General features: G+C 33.9%; 1 protein-coding gene across 1 annotated transcript; it reads left to right on the forward strand.

The window, feature by feature from the left end:
* The first annotated feature begins 10057 nt into the window (after positions 1 to 10057).
* LOC145584054 (uncharacterized) lies at positions 10058 to 14735 on the forward strand. Its single transcript, XM_081640993.1, has 3 exons — positions 10058 to 10383; positions 13749 to 13865; positions 14478 to 14735. The coding sequence occupies exons 1-3, from the start codon at positions 10330 to 10332 to the stop codon at positions 14622 to 14624; spliced, it is 318 nt and encodes a 105-aa protein (XP_081497119.1). The 5' UTR covers positions 10058 to 10329; the 3' UTR covers positions 14625 to 14735.
* The last annotated feature ends 12108 nt before the right edge of the window (positions 14736 to 26843 follow it).

Below are 26843 nucleotides of genomic sequence, written 5' to 3' on the forward strand. Positions count from 1 at the left end.
GCACCGAAAATTTTGGGTGCATTTCACACCAAGGATCATCACCCAAGAATCTATCAAGTCTTTTTCGAACCACTGTATCCTCTTATCTTCCCCATTCCCATGTGTTTACACCTCTTACACCCCAAATCTCTCAATCCGCAAGCATCAATCGCATCACAAAAAGCATCTATAAAGCATTCCCTCCTAACAACACCACCCTCCTTCTCCGACATGCTCACAATTTCATTGAAATCTCCAAACATAATACATGGGATAGTGCAAGAGTTTTTCAGATTTTTCATTAGTTCCCACGTTTTATGTTTATTAGTACCCTCCGACCAACCATAAATACTAATGGCTCTCCAACACGACACTGAATAGGATATACTATTAATGTGAGCATCTCGCCACCAAAACCCATTCCCCCCAATCTCCATGAACTACTTGGACACATTCCATTCTCAAAACCACATCTCCTCTTTACTATCTCTAGAACACTACTATCAATCTTCGTTTCCATTAGAAACACCACATTTGGCTGCTCCCTCAAACACAAATCCCGGAGGGATCTCTCCGTCCAAGGGTTTCCAATCCCTTTGATGTTACAGCTTAAGAGTTTCATTGCTCTCCGAGGGAATGGTCAACACCATTACACTCTACTTGATTTATACTGGCGCCAGTAGTCGAACCCATCTCACCCTTCATTCTCTTTTCAACATTCTCCTCAAGACCCATCTCTGCCATACTCCTTTAACTTTACCTGTCCTCATTTTAAACATACCATTCACATTACACTGAACCTCACTTGTACCATACCCCTTGTAGACACCCAAACGTGTCTCCCCAAAAACTAAACCAGTGATGAATATCTTTCACGTCATTTGATTATCGAACAAGGTGAAAGTGTGAAAAGTCTAGTGATGCGGTTGTTTTTATTTAAATATCTGTCTTTCTGTTTTTAAAAGTATTCCTTTTTATCCTCTATTTATGAAAATAGCAAGCCCAATTTAGTTTGGTCCATGATAAGAGTCCAATAATAGTGTAGTTGGATCGGGCTCAAAAATAGTATCCAACGATATATTATAAGCCCAATTTTGATGAATAATGAGGAAGTTATGGTCTAAAAACTAAATTGGGCCCGAGATGAATTTTATATGTGGCCCAATGATCTAGAGGAGGGCCTATTAATTATTATTCCTAAAGTTATTAGGATTTTTTTAAATCTTCTGGAATAATCTAGAAGGTTCTTCTAAATTCTAATGGAATTAGGATTGATAATTATATTTTAAAGAGTTTTATTTGGAATAAAATAAGTGTTTTATGATAAACCGTATTTTAATTTAATGAACGTGGAATTTTCTGCTTAATCATATTAAGAAGAGGATTTCGTGTGCAAATTGCGTTTTATTTCTGACTCAGTGCAAGACAACAAGTCTGTCGCCTGGCGCTAATAGCTGTCCCCTGACGCTAACAGCTGGTGTATGTCGTTTGGCACTAACTCCTGTCGTTTGCGACAGGAGGTATTTTACTCTGAATGGGACTTGATGAATATTTTTTCTATAAATAGGGGTCGTATTTCCCCGTTTTTTTTCATTCACAACCATCTAATTCTATTCTCTCTCTAGAGCTAGAAGCTTTCTCTCTCTCTCTCTCTATTCTTTTTCTAAACCTTCCCTTTTACAAAATTCCGCATAAATTAGTTCTAGATACACCTAGCCAAGTTCGAAGTTGTCTTCGTCCTCGACGTGAAAGGTTGATAATTTCTGAGGGTTTGGTCCCAAATCCCTATTTCAATTATTTAAATTAATTGATTGATTTATTGTTTTCCTTGAAGTTACTAACGCGTGTATTTTTTTATTAGAAAGAGATACGAGGCATCCAAGTAAGTAATTTAATTATTATTATTTTGTCATAGAAAGCATGCTTAGATTATTTTGATTTCTAGTATCATGTTAGGATGTCTTTATGATTCCTAGTATCATGTTTAGGGTAATAACTAAAATTTCTAATATCATGTATGTTTCCATGGGATGCTTCCTATTCTTTCTAATATAATGTTAGTATCATGTTAGGAATAAAACTTTGATCTTTAATGTTTAGTGAAATGCTAGGATTTGTTATTAATCTTGTTAGTATCATGCCTAGGATGTTGCTAATATTATTATGCTTTGATTATTATTATTATTATTATTATTATTATTATTATTATTATTATTATTATTATTATTATTATTATTATTATTATTATTATTATTATTATTATTATTATTATTATGTTGATTGTTATTACGTTCCTTGATATATTGTTATTGTTATTGCTTAATCACGCCTTTTATGAATGTTTAAAGGGAATTTGTACTTGTAATCACGCTTAATAAGATAATTAATAATCTCGTTTAGGCTAATATGATTATAATTCATGTGATCGCCAATAATAGTTTTGTTTGTGCATTAATATTCAACCAACATAAATTAAACAGGTTTAGAGTTAACCTATTCATTGTATGTTAGTCAGAAAGCGCACATGAATATGAAAAGAATATAGTATAGGCCTTTTTTAGGGCAGGTTCAATCTCTTTTAGGTCGGATTTGTACCTTCATCCCCAAATATCCAGTCATGGTTCAAGACCACTATGGAGTTAGCAATCTCATGGATCGTGAATGGGTGTAACTTTCACCATGTGAATGGTTTACAAGTTCCTAAAACTTTTTGGCGACTCTTTTGCTCTAGCTTCCTTCCCTTTGTACGCCACCATGCTTAAGTGTATGATTACAGTGGAGCTCAAGTATGGGATGCTTGAAATATTCCCTACAGTTTTTTGGCGACTCCATTGGGGAGGATTTTTATTTTAATTCCTAAAATTTATTTTAGCAATAATTTAGAATGAGTTGATAAGACTCGAAAAGTTCTAAGTATTTCATGTGCGTAATTTTGATTAACATTATTGACATGAGCATAAAAAAGGTCCGCATGGGAAAGATTATCTGTAATGCGTAAAAAACATAGGATTTTTACAAGTAGGAAATTAGGGAAATATCTTTCACAACTAAAATCAAAATAACGCTGCAAAAAACTAGAAATTTCAAGAACAAAAAGTTGTTTAATTGAGGCATGTAGGAACTAGCGCTGAGAAAACAGTGCCATCGCCAAGCGATGGCTCTGTCTTTTGGCGACGGTTCCATAGTCTGGCGACGGGCACTATAGTCTCGTGCCAAGTTCTTCCAATACCGAGCAAGAAATCTACCTTATTGTTTTGACCAGTTCTAGTACTGTTTGCTCGGTTTTACTTCCTGATTGAGTTTTTCCCTTTATTCCTGAACCATATTTGTTCTACATATGTCCATAACCCTTTGGGATTTCACGCTCCATTTACCCAATCGAACGCTCCTGACAACAAAGGGTACATCCGAGTTTGTTGAATTCACCAAACCGTGGAAGCGAGTTTAACTCGCGGGGTCCCATCCACTCGCTCCAACCCTTCTAAAGGTAAGGCTTCATGTTGTGACTATTTGACTACTTGTGCATTACTTGCTTGTGCATAACCTACATGTGATTAAACTAACCGTTTGGTTTGACTTGTAATTATAACTATGCTTAAATAAACTAACCAATGACTAAAGGACTTTGCTTAATTAATTGATTAATTAATTTGAGCTAATAAATATGTCTAAAATCGAGTCATAGTTCCTTATAATCAACCCGGATTTTTATTCTTGTATACTGCACAAGTGTCAGCTTGTTTTGGTCATAGCCAAAGGTCTAGGAAGAGTTACGAGTCTTAAAACCTATGGATCTGTAGCCCCGAGTTTCATATTTCATTTGGCGTTGGTTTCGTCCAATTTGGAGTCACAGATAAAAAGTTGTGACTAAAATACTACAGCGTGTCAAGTTTAGTGCACATAAGTGAAGTCTTAACTTAGTCTTTGTTTAAGTCTAGTCCCATAGTCATGACACGATTATTGAACATATCACTGACACTCACAAGTATTCACACACTTTGTACATACTCTTTTCACACCATGACCATGTCTTAGGCTCATGCATGAGTCGTTCTTTCCGTCATTTGAGTTGAGTGTCCACTCTATTCCTAATTTTTTCCATATCTCTCCATCTACATCACCTTTCCATACATTACATATCTCACACTTCCCTTCATAAACACTTTATACATTCACATTCCTTTATCTTACATGCTTCCTTAATACATCATTCACCTTACTACACACTTTTCCCATCTTTAAACCCTTCCCCAATAAGTCTAGCATAAACACCCTTCATACTCCTTAGATTTTGTTTCTTAGAGTTTGATTTTTACCATTCACTTTTAAAATAAAATGAGCATTTATTTCCTTGCGTATGATCATTGCATTGCAATTAAAAAAAAAAATCCATGCCGAACTAAGCACAAGGTATACTAATGATTTGAGGCACCCCTTATGGCCATATCATATCACTTTCACCCTTTAAAAGTATAAATCCTTTCTTGATAATCCACTTTAAGCCTCGTCTAACGATATACCTTTTTTTCTTCAACCCACATCTACTTAACCTTGGGATGGGATGGTGTGCAAATTATGCAATTTTCAAAGAACAAAAACTTGAGTGATTTCAAAAAATTAAAAAAAAAAGGCAATTAACAATATAAAAGTGTGCAAAAGGGAAAATGTTCCAATGTCATTAACATGAACATGTCTTTGATATGAACACGTCTCAGATTGCGTCTCTTATCGAGTGCTAGGTACCGTGCCTGAGAAACATGAATGCCAAGTGAGTGATAGACCGCATGATCGGGATTGTCCACACTTATCAAAAAATGCAAAAGAAAAAAAAAGAGCAAAAAAATAAACAAAAGAAAGAGAATTAAAAAGTGAGGAAACCTCAAGCATAAAAATATAAAGATATCAAAAGCAAGGTTGCACACCTTGGGGGCTTATCTAGGGTCTTGAGCCTTTATCCCCTTCTTCTTCAACCTTTAGCCTTACCACGTTACAACCCTTAAAAGACCTCTTTGAGGTATACACACACTTGTGCGAGGTTCGGTTAGAGCTACGTTCGGCCTGATTCCTAATGGATACGTAGGCAACATCATAATGAGGTGCGGCCGTAATAAAAATGCATTCATATTTACATTTATAATTGATCATATCAAGGGATCTCCGATGCTTATCCCTATCCATTTAGTGCTAGACATGGGGGCTTGATCCCTACATCATAAGCTTACCTAGCCTAAGAGTCACCATCATTTGACTCTTCTCAAAATATCTTTCCACACACTTAGCCTTTGTAGCTTAGACTTAGTGTCACTTTTACACACATCACAGATACGTAGACTGATAATCCTCCTCATAGGAACCTTTTGTCATGAAATCTCCACACGACGTTGAAGAGCATGCCTCTTCATCTTGGAGTTGTTCATCACTCATCATCACAAACATCATCACATCACAAAGTATGAAGTACTTAGCCTCCGTTCCTAAGTTACCCAAATAATTTCATCATCGAGTCAACAATTGAGATATCCCCGGATGAACTAATCTTTGCACTACGAGATACAACCTTGACACATACACTTGACTAAGCTCATTCAACATGCACCTTCAAACACTTCACTTCGATTCTTTTTTGCGTCTTTCTTTTTTGGGAGAAAGTCGGTACCCTCCACAAAAATGAGGAAAGTTTTTGCTTTTCAGCATTTTGAGTCAAGCACATCACAGTACAATGCAAACACGAGTCATGCACATTGAGTCATGTCATGTCATATCACATCAAGTTGAGTCCAACACACGTGCCAATCACCTTGAGTCACGCCAAGTCATATGTGGTCTTGCACATTAAGTTGAGTAACATCGAGCCTTAGGTCAACCCTATGATAATTACAAACATGAGCAAAGTCCTATAGTCCAAGAATATAGATGCAGATACAATTACAAGCAATTGTATTGAGCATAAATGAATGAGCAAAAAATCTCGGACTTAGATCAAATCACAATGCAGCAGGATGCACCCCGGCGCAAGACAATGCACCTTGGCACATCACAATACTCTCTAACGCGGCACGACAGACCTGTTGCTATGCGACGACTTTGATTTTTTTGCGCCGGCCTTTGATGGTCTCACGACTTTGATTTCGAGCCTTTTGAAGAAAATTTGAGCAATTGATAGATATTTAATTGGAAGTCGGCCCGACTACACCTTGATTGAAGATTGGCTTGATGACAATCATATCAAATGTACAGCTTTGAAATGAAACCTTTGATTAGTAGTTGGCCCGATTACGATCTTGATTGATGATCGGCCTGATGACGATCAAATTTTGGATTGCATATTGATTAAGCAAATTTGAAAACTAATTAGAGTAGTGATTGATTATAATCACAAAGGATCCCTAGGATGGAGATTCCTACAGAGATTGACTTGAAGATCAAAGAATCTTAAGTTAAGGTTCTTCTTAAAGCTAGAAAGGTCGATTACTTCTAAAAGTAAGGACAAGAAGATTTGAAGATTCAAGATGAAGAAGCTTTCAACAGAAGGCTCTAAAAGAGTCTCTCGCTTAGATTTGAGATGGACGGTTCGAGATGAAACGACCTTCGATATCTTTCACTATGATTAGGGAGGTTATTATTTGATTTGACAAAAGAACGATTCGAGATAAAGCGGTTTCTGATAGCTTTCGCTAGGATGGTGGAAATTATCTCTAGATTTGAGAAGATGGCACGAGATGGGCAGTCTTCGACGACGTTCGCTAATATTGTGGAGGTTGTCACCCAAATTTGAGAAGATGGCATGAGATGGGTGGACTTCGACGACGTTCGCTAAGATTATGGAGGTTGTCACCTAGATTTAAGAAGATGGCACGAGATGGGCGGTCTTCGACGACGTTCGCTAAGATTGTGGAGGTTGTCACCCAGATTTGAGAAGATGGCACGAGATGGGCGGTCTTCGACGACGTTCGCTAAGATTATGGAGGTTGTCATCCAGATTTGAGAAGATGGCACGAGATGGGCGGTCTTCGACGACATTCGCTATGATTGGGAAGGTTGTCACCATGATTCAAGAAAATGGCTCGAGATATAGCAGCAATGGTAGACGGTGTTCCCTAGGATGTGGAAGATTATCACAACAACCCAGAAGATGGCTACAAGCAGTCACCTTCGACGATGTTCTCTAAGATGTGGAGGGTTTTCACAAGCAGTTGAAGATGGTTACAAGCAACGACCTTCGACGATGGCGTTCACGAGGCACTATGGAGGTTATCATGATAAAATACAACAACAAAATCGGTTACTTCAAAAACGTGTGCTCGACGGTGCAAGATACACGTTTCTTAACTCTTTTATTTGTTTAACTAACGCTAGTTTGCAGGTATCGGCGTTAAAAGAATGATTTAGGATCGCAGAACGTTCTGAATCATTCTCCGTCCCTATCGCTACTTTGACTTTTGTTTTCGAAACTTGCGTTTCTCCAAACTCGGTCAAAGTAAGGGCTTTTGTAGACCCTTAAATGTGTCTCCCCAAAAACTAAACCCAGTGATGAATATCTTCCATGTAATTTGATTATCAAACAAGGTGAAAGTGTGAAAAGTCTAGTAATGCGGTTGTTTTTATTAAAATATCTCTATTTCTGGTTTTAAAATATTCCTTTTTATTCTCTATTTATGAAAATTTCCGGTCCAATTTAGTTTGGTCCATGATAAGGGTCCAATAATTGTGTAGTTGGATCGAGCTCGAAAAGAGCTTTTCAACGATATATTATAAGCCCAATTCCAATGAATAATGAGGAAGTTATGGCCGCCTAAAAACTAAATTGGGCCCGAAATGAATTTTATATGTGGCCCAATGATCTAGAAGAGGGCCTATTAGTTATTCCTAAAGTTATTAGGATTGGTTTTAATATTCTGAAATAATCTAGAAGGTTCTTTTGAATTCTACTGGAATTAGGATTGATAACTATATTTTAAAGAATTTTATTTGGAATAAAATTAGTGTTTTATGATAAACCTGATTTTAATTTGATGAACGCGAAACTTGCTACTTAATCATATTAAGAAGAGGATTCTGCGTGCAAAGCGCGTTTTATTTCTGACTCAGCGCAAGACGACAAGTCTGTCGCCTGGCGCTAACAGCTGGTGCCTGTCGTCTGGTGTTGACTTTTATCATTCACGACATGAGGTATTTTATCCCAAATGAGACTTTATTTGTTCCGGACTATTTTTTCTATAAATAGGGGTCGTATCTCCCCGTTTTTATTCATTCACGTACAACCATCTAATTCTATTCTCTCTCTAAAGCTAGAAGCTTTCTCTCTCTCTATTCTTTTTCTAAACTTTCCCTTTTATAAAAATCCGCATACATTAGTTTTAAACACACCTAGTCAAATTCGAAGTTGCCTTCGCCCTCGACGTGAAAGGTTGATAATTTCTGGGGTTTGGTCCCAAATCCCTATTTCAATTATTTAAATTAATTATTTGATTTATTATTTTCCTTGAAGTTACTAACGCTTGTATTTTGTTATTCGTAAGAGATACGAGACATCCAAGTAAGTAATTTAATTATTATTATTTTTTCATAGAAAGCATTCTTAGATTATTTTGATTCCTAGTATCATGTTAGGATGTCTTTATGATTCCTAGTATCATGTTTAGGGTAATAACTAAAATTTCTAATATCATGTATGTTTCCATGGGATGCTTCCTATTCTTTCTAATATCATGTTAGTATCATGTTAGGGATAAAGCTTTGATCTTTAATGTTTAGTGACATGCTATGATTTGTTATTAATCTTGTTAGTATCATGCCTAGGATCTTGCTAATATTTTTATGCTTTGATCATTATTATTATTATTAGTATGATGATTGTTATTATGTTGCTTGATATATTATTATTGTTATTGCTATAACACGCCTTTTATGAATGTTTAAAGGGAATTTGTACTTGTAATACTCTTAATAAGATAATTAATGATCTTGTTTAGGCTAATATGATTATAATTCAAGTGATCGCCAATAATAGTTTTTTTGTGCATTAATATTCAACCAACATAGATTAAACAGGTTTAGGGTTAACCTATCGATTGTATGTTAGTCAGAAAGTGCACATAAATATGAGAAGAATGAAGTAGAGACCTATTTTTAGGGCAGGTTCAATTTCTTTTAGGTTGGATTTGTATCTTCATCTCCGAATATCCAGTCATGGTTCCAGACCACTATAGAGTTAGCGATCTCATGGAACGTTCCTACAACTTGTTTGCTATTCTTATGCTCTAGCTTCCTTCCCTTTGGACGCTACCGTGCTTAAGTATATAATCATATTGGGGCTCAAGTGTGGGATGCTTGAAATATTCCCTACACCCCTCCTCCATCCCGATCACTCTTTTCCACTTACAAGAAGATTTACACAACCCCTCTGACCATAAATTTGAAGCTACCCCTGCCCCACGCTCCCTTCGTTATTTTTACCTCCCTGACCCGCATCTTCCATAGCATCCCTCACTTTACTCCCACTCTCCCCCACCTTCGGATTATTTTCATTACCCAATGGGACAATCTCCTCCACCCTATCCATCATACTTCTAGGGTGCAAGATCTCTTTGTTGCTTGCTGCATCGAACACTAATGCTAGCGTGGCTTCATGAGCTTTTGGAAGAGACTCTGCCACTACCTCCTTCGTTGTAGCAAAGTGAGTTTCCTCGCCACACTACAAGAAAAAGTTGAATTAGCAACTGATTTTTGCGACTACCATAATAATCAGTTGCAAAAATTATTTTTGTGACTGAAAAAGACGAGCAGTCGCAAATTTTGCAACTGATTTTGCAGTAGTTGCTATGCGGTCGCTAATTAGCAACTAATATTTGCGACTACCATAATAATTAGTTGCAAAAATTATTTTTGCGACTGCAAAAAATGAGTTGTCGCAAATTTTGCAACATATTTTATAATAGTTGCTATGTAGTCGCTAATCTGCGACATTCTTACAACTTTTTGCGACTATATTGCAGTTGCTAAGGCTAACAAATTTGAAACAATTTTTGTAAAAAAATTGCGACTAATATTGCAACTAACATGGTAGTTGCTACAATTGTTTTTAAAATTTATTAAAAAGGAATTAAAACCCTTAATATATAATAAGTTTTTTTTTTGGTACGGAAATATAAAAGCCCTTAGTAAAAGTAGTACAATAAGTTGTTGCAGCCAAAAAACACAATAAACAATTATATCACTCCTTCCTTAAAAAAAAATTCATCACTCCTTATTTACAAACATTGCTACTCGATACTCTTCATCCTCACAAAAAAAAAAAAAAAAATAAAAAATAAAAAACGAAGGCCAGAACAGTGCAATTCAGAACTTCAGATGAAACCCACGTCGTCTTCATCGGTCGCCGTTGCGCCATCCATCTCCTCTCCGGTTAGTCGCATGCTTCCTCTTCCTAGTGTCCATTCAATATTTCTCATATTGCAATTTGCTAATTGCGATTTAGTATAATTGAGTATTTTGTCCAATTTTTTAATTTTAGTCTAGTTTCGTTTGCAAATTGCGAATTGATTGAATTGCGAATTAAATGAGTTGTGAATGGATTGAATTGAATTTAATCTGGTTTATTGCGAAGATTGAATTGATTTTGTTTGACAGGCAATTGCGAATTTTTGGGTTATTTTTGAAGTCAATTATTAAAAAACCATTCAAGCATGATTTATTATTCAAAAAGCCCTAATTATTTTTAATTTCTTAATGACTAATTTCATTTGCCCTGAGATTTGCAAGGTCTGGATCTGTTCGAATTCTCTGTATAATTTTCAGAAATTGAAAGAATAATTAAGTGCATGTGTATATGCATTTTTACATTGTAATTAAGGATAGAAATGACAATGATGAAGAGGATAAATAATAACCAAGATTAGGTTTCCTAAAGAATTTAAATTAAGTTAGTTGTGGTTGATCTTGTGGTGTTGCACTGCTGCCGAATTTAGGTTTCGTTACCTGGTTTTGAATTTAGGATAAATAATAACCATTGCATTACCTGGTTTTGAATTTATTATATTGCAGTAATTTTGTGTCTTAGGTGCCAGAATTGTGGCAGAATTGTATACTGCAGAATGAATAATATCTGACAATGTAAATACTCTCTGCAATATGTTTATATAGATGTTGTAATTGATAGTTTATATGACAGAAACTTATAAACAGGAGTTTATATAAATGAATTAGTCAGACTGACTTAAATCCCTATATAATATTTTTAGATAATTTTTCTTATATTTTTCCTTAACACTAGATATCCTATTCTCATACACTTCACTTAATTAGCAACTTTTTGAGAGATTTTCTGACAACGATGCCACCTCCAACTCTCCAAGACTTGGGGGTAAAGTTTATGATAATGAATCTTAAGTCACACATAGAAGGATTAGATATAGTTGTAGAAATTCTTTGGTTGAGTCTGATGTTGCAAGTGTTGTATCAATTTAAGGTTCATACCATGTTGTACCATAGTCAATGGAGCTCTCTTTCATTGGTATCTATGGTGCTATATGTGTTTTTTTGTTGCACGCTTACCTGTACAAGTAGAACAACTCTAAAATAAAATTTAGCCCTTTGATCAAATCAGGTAAATTAATTTAGTCACATCATGCCCCTGATTGAGATTTGGAGAGGGTTAAGAGGAGCTTATAGTTGTTTCACCGAGTTTAATAGGGGGTATCTGCAAGTGCACATAAATTACTTTGTAGATATTCTTACCAGAGTTGAGCCATTACTTTTCATTACCTTCCATAACCATGCTGCAAAATGGGTTTGGAGAATGTCATGTTAGTATGGAAGAAACAGAGAGTAAAAAATTTGTGTCCTCTTGTATCTGTAAAAAATGTAATTAGGCATACAGATTCAACCTTACAATTTAAAGCCATAATTATACTATACATTGGGAGATGCACACTTTCACACAAGCACACCCCAAGAAAAGAAACGCAAGATGATTAATATACAATGCAATTAAGCCCATCTTATAATTCCGTATGTTGTGAAAACGTTGTTCGGGAGGTGTCATAGTTAGCCTTCTGAGAAGAAAAAGATACCATTCTTTCCTTCATTTTTGTGGCAGCCTCAGAGCTAGAACCATACACGGCCCCTGATATGTCAATTAGATCCGGGTTCTGGCTGTAAGGACAGAAAAAATGGTGGCAAACTCAAATCCAACATTGAAGCAGAAATGGAGCATACTCTTTGGGACAATGAACACATCACCTTCTTTTAGAACCTTATAAGTCTTCTAGGACTGATAGAACTACGAAGTTCATTAAGTCAATGCACCAAACATAAATTAGTAATCAATCAAGCTTTCCTCTAAATTCTTAGTTAATTTGAGCATAATTACATTGATAATTATCGGTCCTTGACAGATAGAGCAAAAGGAACGGCATACAAAACACAGTATTAAGGCTAATATGATTTAAGAGCAATGAATACAGGAATCCCAAATCACTTCGGCACTCTGCAATCAAATCACCAATTCACAGCAATACCATAATCAAAGACATTAAGCACAAAAAAAATCCAACGATTATTGTAACATGTAACAGAATTTATCAAAGACAGTTATATTGTCAGAGACTAACCTCTCTGAATCTGCTTTTGGTACTTTATTTGCTTGACCCAGAATTAGTAGTCTTTTCTGTATGACTCCAGTAACTTCCAACAGTTCCAATAATGAGCACTCACACTCTAAATCCACCCTCTGACAGCCTAACTCAGTAGCCAAAACCACCCCCATTCGTGCTTCCAAAGCCTCTGTCATAGCCACGCGGACCTGAGCACTCACACTACGAACCATCACAGCCATAATGTTGCCATCAGAGTCCCTAATCACAGCCCCCAAGCTCACACCCCACCCTTCCAACACCGCTGCATCAGTGTTGATGCGCATAGTGCCAGCAGCACGACACCTCCAACAGCCACGACCCACAGCAGCAGCACTTCTAATCCCACCAGAGACTACTCTTGTCCTCTTCCTCTTTTAGCATAGTGCAAACAAATGACCAAAACAAATGACCACTAGATTATTGATTCACGAGTTGCCCATGGTTTTCGTCATGCCAATATTTTAGTGTATCTTAATGAGATAGATCGTTAAATTTTGGTAGTTAATTGAGCTTTGGCTTACTATAATGTGCTGTTGTGTAATATCCTGCACTCCTGCAGCCATATCAGGTTGTAAATTAGAAATAAAATGATTTATGCATAATATGCTATTTTGAGTAAAATTATAAACTTTACATGTTAATTCTAATGCAACGTACATATACTTGGAGACCTGAGTTCGATGCTAAGGCTAGGAGAGAATTTGACAAAAAAAGCTGGGGACCGACTTAGGGGCACATTGAACCAAGTTTACAAAATGGCTCTCCATAAGCAAGTTAGTTTCATGACTGACACTGTTCGAGCTGAATTCATAAATAAGCGTAAGCATCCTGATTTTGTAAAACGTAGTTCTAACCAAGCAAGAGATAATCGGTTATCTGGCCAAACATTAGAGAATTTTGACCCTGGCCATCGCCAAGGTAGCGTATCTACTCCTCAAGTGGTTAAAAAAATGGTAAGTGTATGATTTTAGTAACAAACTTATGATTTTTAATATAAGATAGAAGCAAGTAGAAACTTTTTAGCCACTAATATAGATGACTAAACTGGTCTTTATTACAATTGCTCTGTAGTCTATGTCCCCCTATTTTTTTTGTTGTTTTTCTTTAAGTGCTAACAACTTCTTCTAATACAAGGCAAAGAAAAAGGATGGAATTTTACCAACTACTGCTGAAGTCTATGAGAGCACTCATTCTGTTTGTGTGGGCAATGATGAAGTTGAATTGATGGGTGACAAGTCTCAAAAAGTCATGGTATGAGTATACTTCTATATTTTTCTAAGATTACAAAAAAATATATGGTAGTTAATGTTTGGAGATATTATGGATTTTTTATTTGTTTGTGTGATTGAGTTGGAGGATGAGAATGATTTGCTGGCATTAATCATATGATTAATGTGGTATGGCATAATGTGAATTGAAACAGGTTTATTTTGAAGCCATACCCTATAGGAGGGAATTCTTCAATTTACAAAGGAGACTCTGTCGAAATTTTTACTAATAACTGCTTACATAAATTATTTTGCTATAAGTGTTGCATCTTTTATTTAAAAAAATAAAAACAACGATAATAAAAACCCTGATCCTCTGTTCCCCGATAGTTGTACCTTTGTAATTTGGAACATCTATTAAGAGGTAAAATGACACTTTTACCCCTAATCCTCACATTCAGGAATTTCCAAACCATCACCACCCATCCTCAAATTAAATTAAATTGTGTTTTAGAAGTCCAAACTAGTTTTAGGTCTGGACGATGTCCCAAGTCATTGCTTGTATTTTTATTATAGTTATTTTTATTTAAATGTATTTAGTTTATTTAAGTTTTAACATTTGAGATCATAGTTACTAATACATATCTTAATGCAGGGAGAATATATGAAAAAAATTGAGGAATATAAGAACAAAGGAATTGAGATAAACCCCGACAAAGTCTACTTGGAGGTTGTAGGTGGGCAAAAGAAAGGAAAAGTCTACGGTTTAGGGAGTGCTTCACAAATGTATTACAAGAGTTAAATATTGTTTTTTAATACATTGATACAAAATTGATTATATTTTGGATAGTTGAATAAAATTAACATTTTGGTTATTTGAATTTATGCGTAGGTACCTTTTTTTTGTGATTGATATTGGTTGTCGCTAAATTATGGTCTCAAATATTGATCGTCAGTCGCAAATATATATTTAGCGACTGCAAATTTGGTTTAGAGACTGATTCGTTAGTTGCAAAATCATTAGTCTCAGTAGTCGCTAATTTGTCACAAATAATTAGTTTTGTAGTCGCAAAAAATTGTTTCGTAAGTAGTTGCTAATCCGTCGCAAAAACATTAGTCTCAGTAGTCGCAAATCCATCGCAATTAAACTAGTCTCCGTAGTCGCAAAAGTTTAGTCTCGTAGTCGCAAAAGTTTGGTCTTGTAGTCGCTAATCCGTCGCAAAAGTAGTCTTAAAACATTGGTCTAAGTAGTTGCTAATCCGTCGCAAATATTTTACGACGGACAATAATTTAGTTGCTAAAATTTGAAAGTTAGTCGCTAAATGGTAGTTGCAAAGGCGTTGCAAATCCGTCGCTAAATTTGCGACTGTCCAAAAATTAGTCGCAAAAATGGATTTGCGACGAGGTCTTTGGCAACGAACCAAAGTAGTCGCAAATCCATTTTTGCGACGGATTTGCGACTACATTGGCCGTCGCTAATTACCCTTTTTCTTGTAGTGCGTACACCAACTGGAGTGAGTTTGATTGTCTTGATAGAGCCTGAGCTTGAACACCTCTCTCCACGAATGAATACTAACTTCTCTCCCTAGACCCTCTCCTTCTCACGTATAGCATAGGATTTCAGAGTTGGTTTCAAAGAGATGACCTAAGCCATGCACCATATTGATAGACCACTTCACTAGTAGAATCTCCAAGAGCTTCTTTTGCTTGACATTCTTTGTCATTATGATTTAGTCTACCACAGAAAAAACAAAAGTCAACGAGCCTTTCATATTTGATGTTAACCCATTTCGTAGTAGACCCACTCCCTACCACAAAGACCCCCCTTCTGAGCAGTTTGCGAACATCAACTTCTATCTTCATTCGCATATATTCCCCCATCCCAATGGATTCGACTCATCTAATTCCATAAACCCTCCAAGGGATTTACCCAAATCGAACATAAAAGAAGCACTTCTCTTGTTAAATGGGACTTCAAATAAGCGCACCCACATGGGAGAGGTAAAGAATTCAATTTCAGAAGGTTGTTCCCCACCTTGTATCTCCTTCAATAATAGTAATTTCTCGTCAAAAAACCACGGTCTCCCCTCCATAATTTTCTCCTTGTCTTCTTTCTTGAAGGATTGAAAAACAAAAAGGTTTATATCAATTGTACTGTGTTGATAGCAACATTGTCACTGAGCCTCCATATCGTCGTTAGGGTTCTCTTCATCGCTTCAACGTTAAATGTTTTTACAGTACACAATTTTCCTACAAGAGCAAGGTGAATCTGGTCCTTTGATTCAACCCCAATATCAGCATTTTTGCTTCAACGTTAAATGTTTTAATAGTACACAGTTTCCTACGAGAGCAATGTTTTAACATATTGATTATTGAATGAACCTATTATTATTTTAATTTATTTATTTTTACAAGAAGTTCTAATTAACAAAACAATATAAAAACACACCAATTTAAAGAAAACAAAGCCACTATAAGGTCCAAAAACATACTTCCTATGTTTTTTTAGCTGACACCTTTCTATTATCTCGCTTACCAACGCATGTTTTTAACGATTAATATCTCTAATTATCAACATTAAAAAAAATTATAAACAATGGATATTAATAGAATATACATTGAAACGATTCAAACAAGATCCCACATGAATATATTCTTTCGTATCTATAAACCATAAAAGCGAGTCAAAGCGTGTTGTGTAAATAATATAAAATACAAACGGTGTCAACTAAAAAAAACGGAGGAAGTGTTATGAAAATATTGTGTGGATATCCATTATCCTCTTTGTATGTTTCCGGAATATTCTAGATTTAGGGTTTATTGTTATCTAAGCAAATCCTACTTATTATATTTTATGTATATATACCCCTATTAGATGGAATAACATACACAGATCAATTCTCTCTAAAACCTTGATGTTTTCTCTTATTTTCACAACACGTTATTAGCACCAAATCTAGCCAACAGAGCAAAATTATCAAGGGAACTTGGTAATCTCAATATTACCAATCAAAGCAACCATAAAACTCAATACCATGGATTCGTTTGATTGATACTGCAAATATAGATGTTGCCAAAAGGTATGCTTATATCCCTTTTGACGATATGTTAAAGTAATATTAGTAGTTATAAATGCACTTTTTGTACAAATATAAGTTACAATTAGAATTAGATGATATAGCGTTCATCGATTGAGTGGATCACCTAGAGAGTTAGTTCTCATAGTCAAAGTTCCACATATGATTTATAAGTTCTTCAATTAAATTGTTTTAAATAATTTCTTGATTGATAATATCTACAACTAGTTTTGTGCCCCGTGTGATGCCCGGGTTTTTATTAAATTTTGAGATAAATTTTATATCTATATTAAAATTTCAAAGTATATATCTAATACAAAATTATTTACGAATTGATGTGCTTTTGTAACGATTTAAATTATGTAGTCAGCATGTAAATGACTAATAATAATATTGGTATTTTTTTAGAGTTGTAATCTAATAGTTTTTTTTTTTTTTTTGAATAAAATTATAATTCAATTTATACATATGAAATAGAGTTATAATCTAATGTTTTTTTTAATAAAATTATAATTCAATTCAAACCTATGAAATATTGGTATTTTATCGAAAATAAAACTCTCAACTAACAATGTTATTCTAAAATTTTATTCAAATTTGATTGAAAATAGAAATCTAAACTAATTAATTTATCTTATGAAGTCTATCTAAGTATATCCACGTGGCACAACACTTGGCGAAAAGTTGGAATGTCAAGTGTCGCTATCTCGTGGTCTGGCTAAAAATTTAGCTTTATATATTTGTTATATGATGTTAATAATCTTCTATTTGCTTTAGGCGATATTATATACGGACAATGATATTCATCTATTCAAATGAGTTCCGAATCCGGATTAGCCCAAAGGGTGAACCGGATGGAACACCAAAAAAAAAAAATTGCATAATAAGAGTTAATGACAATTAAGCCTCCTCATAATCTATTTATGTATGTTGTTTTATTTTGTTTTATATATTTTGGCTGAGCATATTACATAGTCACGGACAATTAATTTCATCTACTATATTTAATTGACTCGATGTTTAAGATTAAAATAGTATTGTATTATTCCAATTCACATGCCTTCAGCCATAAACAACAATGTTTATTATTTGTTCAGTGTCTTTCAAATCATGTCATAATCTTGATCTCATTGATACTATGGCTATTTCACCAAATGCCACTGAACACTTTAAAAATTCACCAAATGCCATCAGACTTTTCAGAATTTCACCAAATGCCACCGAGTTTTTAAAAAATTCACCGAGTGCCATTAATGACTAACGACAGTCAACTCCGTTAGTCATTAAGGCTAATTATGCCACGTGGTGGCTTATGATTGGTTGCTTATTAATTTAGTAAATTAATTACTTAATAAAAAACTTAAAAAAAAAAAAAAAAAAAAAAACACCCACCCACCATGACCCAGCCCGACCACCGTCTACCAATGCCACCACCATATCCCACCTCCAACCAGTCCCCACCGCGGCGGCGACCCAGCCCTGAACAACCGAGTCGGCGACCCAGCCTTGAACAACCGCGTCGCCGGCGACCCAGTGTAGCCAGCCCGCGTCGACAACGCACCCAGCCGATTCGCAAACTCTCCTTCTCCCTCGAAAATCCCTCCCCTCACCACCGCCGACAACCAAAGCCCCCCTCCCCACGCCGGAGAACCCAAATCAGTTCATCCCCTCCGAGCTCCACCTTTTCAACCACCACGCCGGAACCCCAAATTAAAATCCCCTAAAATCGAAATCTAGGGTTTTGACACCTTAAACCCCAATATCAATTTTCATAAATTCGTAACCCCCTCCACTCCATCCCTCATGCTCCGACAAACCCAAACCATCCTCTTTCCCTCCCATCTCCACCCTCTGAACCACCTTGCTTAAAATCGAAAACCAAATTTGGTTTTCGATTTTGGAGATTTCGTTTTTAGGGTTTTATATTAGGGTGTTGAGGATGGGTGTTTAGGGGGGAGTGGATGCAGATGGTAGGGGGCATAGGGTCAGGGGGAGGGGTGGCCGCCGACGATGTTGGTCGCCGGTGGGGGTGGAGGCAAGGGGTTGGGCTGGCGTAGGGGCGGTGGTGCGGTGGGAAGAGTGGTTGGGGTTCGGTTTTTTTTTTAATTATAATTTTTTTGATAAATAAAATAATAATAAAATGAACCAATTATAATATGCCACGTGGCATAATTAGCCTTAATGACTAACGGAGTTAACTACCGTTAGTCATTAATGGCACTCGGTGAATTTTTTAAAAACTTGGTGGCATTTGGTGAATTCTGAAAAGTTCGATGGCATTTGGTAAATTTTTAAAGTATTCAATGGCATTTGGTGAAATAGCCGTTGATACTACTCATATTTGATAATTTTTCATGATTGATGGCATCGTTGATTGATAATTTTTTTTAATTTATGTTACTTATTTATGTTAATATTAACACATAAACATATTATAGTATTTCCAATTAGTTCTTGTAAATACTTAATTTGTGGTCAAAGTGGTTAGAACACCTTAACAATAAGTCAACTAGTGAGTAGCATGGGTGTTGCCTCGGGTTGCTACTTTTATATTCGTGCAATTGGGGCACTTTTTTGTAAGGATTTTGAAATATGAAATCGATATTATTGAATGTTTTTTTTTAATAATTAAATCATGTGATTTACACTTATGTACAATTTTTTATAATGTTTATAACACTCTTGATAATGGGCTCAGATGGTTAATAAGCCACCTTTGATATAAGTGATTGGGGTTTCAAATCCCCTTAACATCATATTTATACTAATAAGTATGAAGTAATGTGGATTGCTTGGGTGATGATGTGGAATAAAGAGATATTGGGTAAGTGATGTGGCGTCATGAAGTATTTGTTAAGTGACGTGACGTATTATACAAGGATCTACGTGGCACATGGACGTTTTTATAAACGCCTTTTAATAGATTAGTATAGATAACTTAGCTTCCAATATTTTTTTTCTCCTATATTGCAGCTTACTCCCTCCGTTCTTTATTACTTGACCCGCTTTGACTTTTACACTATTTACCACCCCTCCTTTGACCGTCTTTTGTGAATAATATGTAAGGAAAAATATATTCATGTATGATCTTTTTGGATTCGTCTCAATAAGTACTATCATAATATATAACTTTTATAATTTTTACTTATGAAGAATTTAAGTTATTGATCGTTAAAATTTTATATTGGCAAGCGTGATAAAAGAAACGGGTCAAGTAAAAAAAACAGAGTAAGTATGTTATTATATTGCTACTTACAGTTTGCACTATATTTATAAATACATGTGATACTTCTCGAAGTAATCAAAATATATACTTTTTTATCTACTTTATCTTTCTATCCTATTCTCTTAAACCTTGTTATAGATCCATAATTAATCAACTGATTAAAAGATTAATTAAGTAGAATTGTTGTCAGTGTTTTGACTTGACTTGATTTTGAGTATTTTAGGAACTTTTATTTTCCATGAGAGAAATTAAAATGTTTGCTTACAATCTATATGAAGTTCATTATTTCAATATTTGATATTAGATTTGTTTATGTAATGAATTTACATGACAATACATGAAATATAGCAGTGGAGTTGTTACTTGGTTGAGATGATTGTTTATAATGGGGGCTTGCTTTTATTAAAGGGAATATCTCGGTTTAGAGTAATAATTAACGAAATAATTAGTCCTACAAATAAGTTGGCCACATAGTTGCTAACAGTAACATACATGTTCGTTTGACATTAGTGAAACAATGGACATGTGATTATAATTGCTTATGAATGAAGATTTTATATTGAATATGCAACTTATATTATACATATCGTGATATAGCATAACCTTCACCATAAACATGCAATGAGAGAATCTTTCATATGTCTCTTAATATATAAGTCAAAATATAGTCATGTGGGGTACAAGAATATCTAATTTTTATAATTTTTGCTAATGTATAATTTTTGCAATTGTATGCTTGAAGTTTCTTATATTTTAGAAGGATCAAAATGACCTATAAATGTCAAATAGTTTCTAAAGTATGTTGATTTGTTTATCTATCATTTATGAGACCAATTATACGAAGGGAAAGAATATACAAAAGTTTTTTTTTTCAGTAGTTAATATATTTTTTTTTCATTTGGATGGATATTAAAGATAATGAATCCTAGATGAGTGTTAATAAATAACTTATTTACTCATTATTCCCAGAAATGAATGAGAATTTATATGATTAAAAAGAAAACGTTTGCATGATGATTATAATTCATGTATAAGTTCATAAGGATTATAAAACATGAGTAAATGATATTCATTTTAGAAAATAAATAAACAAATAAATAATTTTATGAGTTCAATAAGAGGTTGAGCATATCATTATATTATGAGAAACTCAATTGAAAATGTATCGTCATATATGCAATATGCCCACAATTTTATATGATGATTCTATAATTGGGCAAGAGTTATGAGTTGACTTTATAAGAGTAATTTTTATTATGCTTGATACATACATTGCTTTAAAATTTGGATGTGATTTAATGTTGGATTCATTTTTTCCCCATATGCAAGGATTAGGGGGAGATTGTATTCATTCCATTATTTTATGTAATCCTTGCACATAAAAATAAAATATATTGATGGTCAGCTTGATATATACATTAACTTAAAAATCAGCGATTTATTTAATAGAAGTGGTCACATGTTAATTAAATATTTTGAAATGATATCATCCTAAAGATGGATATAAATAAATGTCATTGATCATATACTAATTGTAAAATGCTTCAATTAAAATTGATGTCCCAAAAGGACAATACCAATTGCTGATGAACTTATAGCGTGCCTGAAGTGTGATAGATCAATAGAATCTAAAGATAACTAAGTTTGAGGAAGTGATAAACTACATTACATTTCTAGAAGAAATAACTTTCAGCAAAATTCTTATGTTCCATGTTTATATAAAAGACTCCTGAAAAGTATGAAAAATCCAACAAGATTAACATGTATCAAGTTTATAGTTTAAACTCCAGTAGAGTATGAGTAATTATTGGATAAAATATTAATTGATTGTCTTACTAATTGTATAAAAAAAACACATGTTGGTGTTATAATATCACATCATATTCATGGCTATGCATAAATTAAGTTTAATAAAGTGATTACTAGTGTTGGAAAACTGACCAGGCTTCAAATTTAGAGAAGTGATTAGATGTGATAATTAAATTAGGTCATCCGGGTTTAATAATTACCCGTTATGTAAACCTGAAGTTTCATTTGATTATGTGCTGACACTCTCTCAATGTTAGATATATGAAATAAATTGAATGACAAGACATAATATTGACATTGAGCATTATATTGATGAAATATTTCAAGAGTTTATAGGTTTTTATTTCTGATATAAAAGAGTAATGGGTGACCAGAAGTTTACCAAAATAACTTATATATTATTGTCAACTATTAGGTGCTCGGAAGCTCACTAAATACATTATTTAAGTCTTTAAAGATCCAAAAGATCACCGCCTAGTAGAATTACAAGCAAGTGATTTATGCTTGTATAACAATTCTTTTAATTGGAGCTATTATATGTCAGCACATAAGAAATTGGAAAAGAAGAGAAAAACGTACAAATGCACAACACATGTCTCCCCATTGACATTGTTTCCCAGAAGATATAATAAAAAGAGTAATAGTAAATACACATGCAATGTAAAGTTAATGAAGAAACTATTCTTCATTGAAATTGTTCTCTTGAAAAGATGAAACTAATTTGATACAAATTTTTTGAGAAATAAATTTTGATGTGATCCTCCTAATAAAGTGAATTTTATTAATGCAAATTTGTCTACTAAGTTGGTATATAATAAAACGCCCCTATAAATGAGATATTTTACCAACTTAGGGGAGAAAAAAAATTAGCAAAAGTTGGAAAAATTAAATAAATAAAGAAAATTTATTATCACTATAATGGTAAGAAAGTGCTATTAACACTAATAGTGTAATAGTATATAAATACCATAGTGAATGAAATACCCTAAAAGTGGTATTGGTATCTGAATTATTATAATAGATGGCCTATGATGTAAGAAAGTTATGATGGTACCAATAAGAAATAATGCATTCAGATATCATAGTGAAATAGCATGCGAAATGTACGTTAAAGGAACTTTATAATACCGGTACACAATGGAATCGATGAATAATATGCATATGCATAGTAGAGTGGATTAGTGAATAAGGGATCTGAAATATATGTCCATTTTGATGTCGACATAATGATAATAATCATAAGTTTATCATGGACCAGAAGTCTAATGAAATATGGATTTTTAAATCCACAATGTACAGTGTCTTATGTATGTACATGTATTATGTGTGAGTCATAGGTTAATGGATTATTCATTGCATATATTGAAAGTTGTTAGATGCATTACTCATCGTATATTTTGTTTTCTGTCTCTCATATTGATGCATTAGTTCTTTACAATAATTGTGGTATATGTGAATGTTTGTTCCAAATACATATAGTTTGGCGTATTTGTAACTTTGAAGGAAAATTACAAAGAAATATTTATATTCCAATGGGCTTATAGTTGTAATGAAATTATTGGAAACGTCGATTTAATAACATGTTATGAATCATGTAAGAATAGTTCTCGAAGAATTTATATACGACGTATTTAAATACTTAGCCCTAATTTTTTTTTTTTTTTAATATTACAATTATCAAACTCTTAAAAATTTTATGTGACTACATCATTGACATCTCAACCTGAAGTTTGAGTATATAAGAGTTAGTGAGATTTACTATTTGTATTCGCAGAAAAATTACCATGTAGTTTATAATTACGAAGCTTCTAAAGAAACATGATACTTATGCGTGATACTGTTTTCTTATGGTCCAGAAGAACCATGATCAATGTATATAATTACATATGTTATATTATAGTCCATATCAGATTGAAGAACGACATTAATAATGCCAAGTTTTGTCATGAAATGATTATTAATGAATGTTTGATCAAATAATGATCATCAATTTTTATTATTAACGACTTCCAGAAGAAGTTATAACCGCATAAGTTTAATTTTTAAATCAACTACTAAACAGAGATTTGAAATAATGATATTAGAGATAAACACATGTATGGTGAAATGAAGGCACTTCACATGTTCACGTGAAGACTTGAAGAATTGAAGATGCAACTTCAGCTTAGGAGAATCGAAGATCAATGAATATATTTTACTTACTACATATGAGAAGATATCCAAACATATTAGATTCATTGTTGCGGCACTAGAAGATCTCAAGTCGTGTATTATTCATCAGGGGGAGAAAATACGCGTTGCTCTCTTTTTCCCTTGACCATGGTTTTTTCCCACATTGGGTTTTCCTGGTAAGGTTTTTAATGAGGTAGCATCTCAAGCGTAGTACGAAGAATGATGTGCTCTTTTTCCTTCACTATGTTTTTATCCCACAGGGTTTTTCATAGCAAGGTTTTAATGAGGCACAATCTTCGATAATGGACATCCAAGGGGGAGTGTTATGAAAATATTGTGTGGATATCCATTATTCTCTTTGTATGTTTCCGGAATATTTTAGATTTAGGGTTTATTGTTATCTAAGCAAACCGTACTTATTATATTCTAGGTATATATACCCCTATTAGATCGAATAACATACACATATCAATTCTCTCTAAAACCTTGATGTTTTCCCTTATTTTCACAATATGAAGTACTATTTAGAGTAGTTTTAGGACATTTATATTTCCAAATATGTTTTTTTAATGTAGCCAACTACTAAAAAAGCATCCCGAACATAGTTAGCTATAGTGCGTGTATCACATCGTTTGGCCCAAATTTTAAAGGCTCATTGCTTAACTTGGTGGAGCATTGTGCATAATCTAGAAGCTTCCGAAAAATCAAGCAATGTAGTACTTGTTCATGATTTCTCTAGACCAACTTGAAATTTCTAGTGGATTTTTGACATTGATTAGAAGTAACTAGGATATATGGTTCATAGAAATTGTTATGGCTACAAGAATGATGAAGAGATTTTTGGAATAATTTCTTTCAACCTCTATCTTCAACTATATATATTGATGATGGACATCCAATTAACACACACAAATATGAAGCCATATGCGCATACACAAGTCTTCCTACCAGGCCATTCTAGCGTCGTTAAAAAACTAATCAGCATTGTATAATTATCCTATTTTTCATATACGTAGTATTAGATTAATTTGAGGTTTTCCTCTTTATTAAGAATTATTTGTCCTGCCTTTATTTATTCATTCTTATAAAATATTGTTTCATTTTAAATATTGTATTATTTTATTCTTTGTCGTGGGTGCATGCTCATGAAAAAAAAGGCATTACTTAAAATTCCTAACATATTAATGAAGTTCAAATCAATTTTTATCATACTAAGGAGTCTAAACAAAGATCCATTCAATATTTGTTTAAAATATAACTCATTTATTGTCATCATAATATATTAAAATTTTAAAATTCAAAACTTATCAAAAAAATTTGCAAGTAAAAATTTGATTGTAAGGTATAACTGTAGCACATAAAAGATTTAGAAACTCAATTTTTCAAATTTCATGAATGAACTGCATCCGATAGTTATACAAACAATCTTACAACCTCGTGAATTATAAATAAAAATTGTTGCAAGATGATAATACGGACATGGAGTGCTCTGCTCATCTTTCTTACTGCTCATTAACGCCAATTTTTTTCTAGGAAAATTTGATTCTAATAATCCAACCTTTCACCATTCTTATTCTATTAATCCCACCTTTTGATTATACCTGATTACTCCCACCTTTACACCCCATTCTATTTCATTAGGCCAAATCGGTCACCTACCTCCAATAGTAAGCACTACAAGAATCAGGTGGAATTCCGACGGACATGAAATTTCGTCGAAAATACCAATATTTCCGATGGAATTATATTCCGTCGTATATTTCCGACGAAATAAACAATTCCGTCGGAAATCCGTCGAAAATTTCCGATGGAAAATTATTCCGTCGGAAAATATATACTTTTTGACGGATTATTTCGTCGAAAATTTAATTTTCCGACGAAATTTGTACCCATCGGAAATTTACGACGGAATTAATTTTTTTTTTTTTAAAATATCACTTGTTTTAAAAAAAACCCTAAATATCAAACTCATCTCCTCTCCGCCTCTATACACTTTCCCCTTATGATTCTCATTTCCTTTCTCTCTCCTCTCCTCTTCTCTTTCCTCTTTTCCCTCTGCCCCTCTTCTCCTTCTCTTATCTTTTCCTCCCTTTAGTTTTCTCCATCTTCTCCTCTTCCCTTTCCTCTCATCTTTATCTTGCCTCTCTCCATCATCCTCTTCTCTCTCCGTCCACCACCGTCGACTGCAACAACGCAACAGCAACAACAACGCATCAATAATTGTAATTGTAGATCTAGTTAGTTTTTTGTAATTGTTATGTTAATTTATGAATTTTATTGGATAATTGTATATTTATATATTTCATGTAATAAAATTATCATTTTTTAATTTGAAATTCTGTTTAAATTTGTAGATCGGCAGGTTTTTATTTTATTATGTGTGGACTTTTTCAATTTCGCTGTCGATTTTAAGATGCTTGGGCTAATTTTCGTTTTTTGGTGTTAATTTTCGATTTTTTTGGGGGGATTTTTGTTTTGTTGGGGTTGATTTTCGTGTTTTGGTGTTTAATTTACTGGGTTTAATTTTCGTTTTTTGGTGTTTTCGGGATTGATTTTCGTTTTTTGGGGTTCATTTTTGGTGTGGTAGTGTCGGTTGTGGTTGGGATGGGGGCTGGTGGTTCTACGGTGGTGGCTGGTGGTTCTGGGTGGGGGCTGGTGGTTATAAGGTGTGGGCTGGTGGTTGAAGGGTGGGGGTGCAGTTTTTTTTTTTTTTTTTTTGTTTTTTTAATTGAATTTT

The sequence above is a fragment of the Chenopodium album genome, chromosome 2 (genome assembly GCF_948465745.1).
Source record: "Chenopodium album chromosome 2, dcCheAlbu1.1, whole genome shotgun sequence".
Taxonomy (NCBI): domain Eukaryota; kingdom Viridiplantae; phylum Streptophyta; class Magnoliopsida; order Caryophyllales; family Amaranthaceae; genus Chenopodium; species Chenopodium album.

Coding starts and splice junctions, on each gene's coding strand:
- LOC145584054 (XM_081640993.1), top strand. CDS start 10,330: ATGAAACCCACGTCGTCTTCATCGGTCGCCGTTGCGCCATCCATCTCC. Junction 10,384..13,748: donor CGCCATCCATCTCCTCTCCG/GTTAGTCGCATG, acceptor TTCTAATACAAG/GCAAAGAAAAAGGATGGAAT. Junction 13,866..14,477: donor ACAAGTCTCAAAAAGTCATG/GTATGAGTATAC, acceptor ATCTTAATGCAG/GGAGAATATATGAAAAAAAT.